Raw genomic sequence first — 7500 nt, 5'->3', positions numbered from 1 at the left:
ATGTATTCGAAAATACAAAAGTATTAGATTATAACAATGGACCTTTTTCTGTCGGTACTAAAGGATATATTGCCTATGAAAGTGAAGCATTTCAGAAAGATATGCATTCATTTGTTAAATTAGTAAAAGATGAAATAATGAACAAAGGTTCAGTTATTGCTTATGTAAAAGCTGAAAATGTTTTGGGTTATGAACTAAACGGAAAGAAAGTTCAAAACTTATGTGGTGATAAAACACCTGATCATGTAGTTAATATTGTTGGTTATGGTAATTATATAAATAATAAAGGTGAGAAAAAATCCTATTGGATTGTAAGAAATAGTTGGGGTAAATATTGGGGAGACGATGGTTACTTTAAAGTTGATATGTATGGACCATCAACATGTGAAGATAATTTCATTCATACTGTAGTAGTATTTAATGTTCAAGTACCTATAAATGAAAAATTTGATAAGAAGGAGCATGATATATATAATTACTACTTGAAAACTTCTCCAGAATTTTATCACAACCTTTACTATAAAACATTTAATTCAAACAAAGAGGAAAAATCTATGAACAAGAATTCTTATGTTTATGGTCAAGATACGACACCAGTAGAAAATGAAGCACCGAGAAGTGGAGTACAAAAACCGACAGAATTATCATCAACTGAATCTCAAACAGTATCACCACCAAATGAATCTCAAACAGAATCGTTATTAAGTGGAGGTTCACAAGTAACAAATCCAACGTTAACACAAAGTACATCCTCATCAAGCGGACAACAAGAAACAGGGCCCTTATCAACACAAGGACTATCACCAGCAACTGGAGATCCAAAAGGAAAAGAACAAGAAGCATCACCGGCAGAAGGATTATCAGGAGTATTAAATCCTACGAAGGAAGTTACATCTGAAGAAAAGATCCAAATAATACATCTATTGAAACATATAAAGAATAGTAAAATTAGAAGAGGTTTAGTTAAATATAATCATGAATTTGAAGTAGGAGATAATTCTTGTTCTAGATCTACTTCAAAAAATGCAGAAATGCATGATGAATGTGTAAACATTTGTGAAAAATATTGGCCTGAATGTAGAGGAACGGCTGTTCCTGGATATTGTTTAAGTACACATGATGACAAAAATGAATGTGATTTCTGTTATGTATAAAATTTTTATGAAATATATAAATAATGAATAATCATATTGAAAATTTTATACAAGTTTGTTTTCTTATTTATTATTATTTTTTTATTTTATTTTATTTTATTTTTTTTTTTTTTTCATTTAAATATTTAAAATATGAATTAAACTAGTTCTTAGTTAAAACTATATTATGTAATTCTTTTTTATTTAATATTCTTATTTTGTCTTAATTATATATATTATATATATCATTATGGAAAAAATAATTTCCATTTACGAAATGGAAGGCTATTCATGAGATTTAAAAAAAAAAAAATATATATATATATATATATATATATATTTATGAGTTAATGAAACATATATATATTTTTTTAAATATATTTAAAAGAGAAAGAATGAAAAATGTACATATATGTAATAGCTATATAACTAATATGTTATTTTTCATCTTTTAATTTTAGTCATATATATATATATACATATATATATGAAATAATTAAAAATGATTGGGGTAGTATTACCAACAATATTTTTATTAAGAACCTTATCTAAAAATGTATTAAAATGCTTTATAAAAAAAAATATATATAATGGTAAGTACTAGGAATAAATATTTTTTCCATCATATATTTTTTCAATAATAAGGAAATAAAAAGGTATACTTCATATAAATCATATTAAGGATAAATGTATTTTATTAAAATATTACATGAACATAAAAATTAGTAAGACTTTATGATGGAAAAGCAATATTAATTCATGAGCCTTAATATATTTGTTAATATAAGAATAAATAAAAAAAATAAAATAAATAAAAGGTCTAGTAAAATAAGATAATGAATTTTCTTTTGTGTAATATTATTATTGATATGATTTTCTCGAGACCAAGAAAAAAAAAAAGCAAGCTTATGTTCTGATAATTCAAATGGATATAATAAAATTAATTTTTTTTAACTCCTAGAAATATTTAATGAAATAAATACGACCTATTATAATCTTGTTATGTAAAAACTTTTTATATTGGAAGAAAAAAAAAATTTATTATATATTTTATTGTTAAATTTTATTATATATATTATAATTACAATTTTTTTTTTTTTTTTTTTTTTTTTTAACCGAATGAATAATATATTTATGAGATCACAATTTTTAATAATTTATTTTTTTTTCGGTTTAAATATTTTTTTGTGTCACGATAACTAATCCCTTGTTATTCTTAAAAAAAAATGTACACATGTACAATATGTATATATATATATATATATATATATGTATTCTTACAATTTAATATATTTTAGAATATTAATAATTAATTCTTAGAATAACTATAATTTGATAATCCGAAATCTTAAAATGTTACAAAAATGAGAAGTAAAAAACTCACTTATTATATATATATATAATATATATTATATATATATTTATATATTTAATGCACTTTTTAATATATGGTTTCTTTTTCTTTTTTTTTTTTTTTTTTTATTGAGAGGTGTGCAATATATTTTTTTTTGAATAATTAAAATAAAAAGAGGTCATATTCTAGATTTATTCTCTTATGAGAATGTACAAAAAAAAAAAAAAAAAATTAAAATAAAAAAATAAAAATTAAATAATTTAAATAATATAATATATTTATATTAAATTTATATATATATATATATAATAAATTTTTTAATTTAAAATTAAATTAGATTGTCCAAAAAAAAAAATAAAAAAATAAATATATATATATATTATAAAATACATATATTATAACATAAAGAAAAATTAAATAAATCAAACATATTCAAAAAAATTAAAGTTCTTAAAATATTATATAACTTAATATTCATATATCAAAATGAAGTCATATATTTCCTTGTTTTTCATATTGTGTAAGAATGAAAAAAAAAAAAAAAAAGGAAAAGGAAAAGAAAAAGGAAAAGAAAAAGAAAAACAAATATGTAAAAATATAATTATTATATAATAAATAATATAATATTTTTACGCATACACAAACATTTGTCATTATTTTTTTTTAGGTGTTATATTTAACAAAAATGTTATAAAATGTACAGGAGAAAGTCAAACAGGTAATACAGGAGGAGGTCAAGCAGGTAATACAGGAGGAGATCAAGCAGGTAGTACAGGAGGAAGTCCACAAGGTAGTACGGGAGCAAGTCCACAAGGTAGTACGGGAGCAAGTCCACAAGGTAGTACGGGAGCAAGTCAACCCGGAAGTTCCGAACCAAGCAATCCTGTAAGTTCCGGACATTCTGTAAGTACTGTATCAGTATCACAAACTTCAACTTCTTCAGAAAAACAGGATACAATTCAAGTAAAATCAGCTTTATTAAAAGATTATATGGGTTTAAAAGTTACTGGTCCATGTAACGAAAATTTCATAATGTTCTTAGTTCCTCATATATATATTGATGTTGATACAGAAGATACTAATATCGAATTAAGAACAACATTGAAAAAAACAAATAATGCAATATCATTTGAATCAAACAGTGGTTCATTAGAAAAAAAAAAATATGTAAAACTACCATCAAATGGTACAACTGGTGAACAAGGTTCAAGTACGGGAACAGTTAGAGGAGATACAGAACCAATTTCAGATTCAAGCTCAAGTTCAAGTTCAAGCTCTAGTTCAAGTTCAAGTTCAAGTTCAAGTTCTAGTTCAAGTTCTAGTTCAAGTTCAGAAAGTCTTCCTGCTAATGGACCTGATTCCCCTACTGTTAAACCGCCAAGAAATTTACAAAATATATGTGAAACTGGAAAAAACTTCAAGTTGGTAGTATATATTAAGGAGAATACATTAATACTTAAATGGAAAGTATACGGAGAAACAAAAGATACTACTGAAAGTATAAAAAATAACCGAATAAAACAATAATAATAATACTTTTTTCTTTTTTTGATTGATTATTTTATATTTTCATAAGAAAATGTCATTATACATACAACTACTATCAATTATGTATATTTTGTTATTATTTATATTATTATTATTTATTATTTATTTATTTATTTTTTTTTTAGATAACAAAGTTGATGTAAGAAAGTATTTGATAAATGAAAAGGAAACCCCATTTACTAATATACTAATACATGCGTATAAAGAACATAATGGAACAAACTTAATAGAAAGTAAAAACTACGCAATAGGATCAGACATTCCAGGTAAATAACAATAAAGAGGAATATACAAATGTATGAATATATATGCATAATCAAAATGTAATATATATATATATATATATATATACATATTATATATTTTTTTAATTTTTTTGTTTTAGAAAAATGTGATACCTTAGCTTCCAATTGCTTTTTAAGTGGTAATTTTAACATTGAAAAATGCTTTCAATGTGCTCTTTTAGTAGAAAAAGAAAATAAAAATGACGTATGTTACAAATACCTATCTGAAGATATTGTAAGTAAATTCAAAGAAATAAAAGCTGAGACAGAAGATGATGATGAAGATGATTATACTGAATATAAATTAACAGAATCTATTGATAATATATTAGTAAAAATGTTTAAAACAAATGAAAATAATGATAAATCAGAATTAATAAAATTAGAAGAAGTAGATGATAGTTTGAAATTAGAATTAATGAATTACTGTAGTTTACTTAAAGACGTAGATACAACAGGTACCTTAGATAATTATGGGATGGGAAATGAAATGGATATATTTAATAACTTAAAGAGATTATTAATTTATCATTCAGAAGAAAATATTAATACTTTAAAAAATAAATTCCGTAATGCAGCTGTATGTCTTAAAAATGTTGATGATTGGATTGTAAATAAGAGAGGTTTAGTATTACCTGAATTAAATTATGATTTAGAATATTTCAATGAACATTTATATAATGATAAAAATTCTCCAGAAGATAAAGATAATAAAGGAAAAGGTGTCGTACATGTTGATACAACTTTAGAAAAAGAAGATACTTTATCATATGATAACTCAGATAATATGTTTTGTAATAAAGAATATTGTAACAGATTAAAAGATGAAAATAATTGTATATCTAATCTTCAAGTTGAAGATCAAGGTAATTGTGATACTTCATGGATTTTTGCTTCAAAATATCATTTAGAAACTATTAGATGTATGAAAGGATATGAACCTACCAAAATTTCTGCTCTTTATGTAGCTAATTGTTATAAAGGTGAACATAAAGATAGATGTGATGAAGGTTCTAGTCCAATGGAATTCTTACAAATTATTGAAGATTATGGATTCTTACCAGCAGAATCAAATTATCCATATAACTATGTGAAAGTTGGAGAACAATGTCCAAAGGTAGAAGATCACTGGATGAATCTATGGGATAATGGAAAAATCTTACATAACAAAAATGAACCTAATAGTTTAGATGGTAAGGGATATACTGCATATGAAAGTGAAAGATTTCATGATAATATGGATGCATTTGTTAAAATTATTAAAACTGAAGTAATGAATAAAGGTTCAGTTATTGCATATATTAAAGCTGAAAATGTTATGGGATATGAATTTAGTGGAAAGAAAGTACAGAACTTATGTGGTGATGATACAGCTGATCATGCAGTTAATATTGTTGGTTATGGTAATTATGTGAATAGCGAAGGAGAAAAAAAATCCTATTGGATTGTAAGAAACAGTTGGGGTCCATATTGGGGAGATGAAGGTTATTTTAAAGTAGATATGTATGGACCAACTCATTGTCATTTTAACTTTATTCACAGTGTTGTTATATTCAATGTTGATTTACCTATGAATAATAAAACAACTAAAAAAGAATCAAAAATATATGATTATTATTTAAAGGCCTCTCCAGAATTTTATCATAACCTTTACTTTAAGAATTTTAATGTTGGTAAGAAAAATTTATTCTCTGAAAAGGAAGATAATGAAAACAACAAAAAATTAGGTAACAACTATATTATATTCGGTCAAGATACGGCAGGATCAGGACAAAGTGGAAAGGAAAGCAATACTGCATTAGAATCTGCAGGAACTTCAAATGAAGTCTCAGAACGTGTTCATGTTTATCACATATTAAAACATATAAAGGATGGCAAAATAAGAATGGGTATGCGTAAATATATAGATACACAAGATGTAAATAAGAAACATTCTTGTACAAGATCCTATGCATTTAATCCAGAGAATTATGAAAAATGTGTAAATTTATGTAATGTGAACTGGAAAACATGCGAGGAAAAAACATCACCAGGACTTTGTTTATCCAAATTGGATACAAATAACGAATGTTATTTCTGTTATGTATAAAATAATATAACAAAAAAAAAAAAAAAAAAAAAAAAAATATTTTTTTTTATGTATCCTTTAATTTTTAAATAGGGCATAACTCTCCATTATTCATTTTATTAAGGTAGTATAATATCTTTAATTTATCATGTACCTCTATAAATATATATAAAATTATATTATTATTATTTTTTTTTTTAAGAATTATTTTTATTCATGTAAATATAATTCTTTTTTTTTTTTTTTTTTTTTTTTTTTAAAAAAAATACACGATAGTTGTACATTAAATGTATACAATTATATTAACTTTTAAATTTTATGTATATATGTACAAATATATATATATATATATATATATATGTATATATATATATATTCATATTTATCTTATATTAAATATATAAATGTTTAAATGGTTATATATATATATATATATATATATAATATAAAGACCTTTTTTTTCTTAGATTTTTTTTTTTTTTTTTTAAATGGTCAGTAATGTAACTTAATTATTTATTATATTATATATAATATTATATACATTATTTTTGTGAAGAACTATATAAATATAACAAAAATTTTATATTAAGTTTTTTTTTTTAAAAAAAATTAAAAAGAAATAATTTGAAATAGTATGACTTCTTTTTTTTTTTTTTTTTTTTTTTTCATATTTTGTTACACATTTGTAACGCACCTTGTAAATAATGCACTAGTAGTAAAAAGGAGAAAAATAATAAAAATAATATGATATATATTACATATATATATATATATATATATTATATTATATTATTAAAATGAAGTAATATGAAAAATACATGAATGACATAAAATTATATTCTCTTTAAGTTATATGAAGTACAATTTAAAAAAATGAATATATTAAATTTTATTATTTTTTAAATTAATTAGAGATTTGTCAATAAAGACTAAAAGGAGAAAATATTTATCCTTTAAGAGAATATTAAAAAAAAGAAATAAAAATAAAAAAAAAAAAAACAGAAAAAGTAAAAGACCAAATGATATTTTTTAATTTTAAATTAAACAGAATGATATGTCCTATTTTTTTCCTTTATATAATAAGTAATAATAAATATATAAACCATAATAAAT

The 7500-nt window shown here is 22.4% G+C and overlaps 3 protein-coding genes across 3 annotated transcripts in view; all 3 read left to right on the top strand.

Moving 5' to 3' along the window:
• The window catches only part of PF3D7_0207700 (serine repeat antigen 4), a gene marked incomplete at both ends in the record, with an annotated part of 3309 nt that extends 2155 nt beyond the window's left edge, over positions 1-1154 (top strand). The window contains one exon of the mRNA XM_001349551.1: positions 1-1154. This exon is cut by the window's left edge and continues 975 nt beyond it. Coding sequence (XP_001349587.1) covers positions 1-1154 — 1154 coding nt within the window.
• A 1819-nt stretch (positions 1155-2973) lies between these two features.
• On the top strand, positions 2974-6408 carry PF3D7_0207600 (serine repeat antigen 5; the record flags this gene model as incomplete). The annotated part of the gene is made up of 4 exons (XM_001349550.1): positions 2974-3007; positions 3155-3985; positions 4161-4301; positions 4421-6408. 4 exons carry the CDS (start codon positions 2974-2976, stop codon positions 6406-6408), a joined length of 2994 nt encoding a protein of 997 aa, XP_001349586.1.
• Positions 6409-7436: 1028 nt separating this feature from the next.
• PF3D7_0207500 (serine repeat antigen 6) overlaps positions 7437-7500 on the top strand; it is a gene marked incomplete at both ends in the record, with an annotated part of 3668 nt that continues 3604 nt past the window's right edge. The window contains one exon of the mRNA XM_001349549.2: positions 7437-7470. Coding sequence (XP_001349585.2) covers positions 7437-7470 — 34 coding nt within the window. The remainder of the gene's footprint in view (positions 7471-7500) is intronic.

Source organism: Plasmodium falciparum (genome assembly GCF_000002765.6).
Source record: "Plasmodium falciparum 3D7 genome assembly, chromosome: 2".
Taxonomy (NCBI): domain Eukaryota; phylum Apicomplexa; class Aconoidasida; order Haemosporida; family Plasmodiidae; genus Plasmodium; species Plasmodium falciparum.
This window is presented reverse-complemented; position numbering and strand designations above follow the sequence as displayed.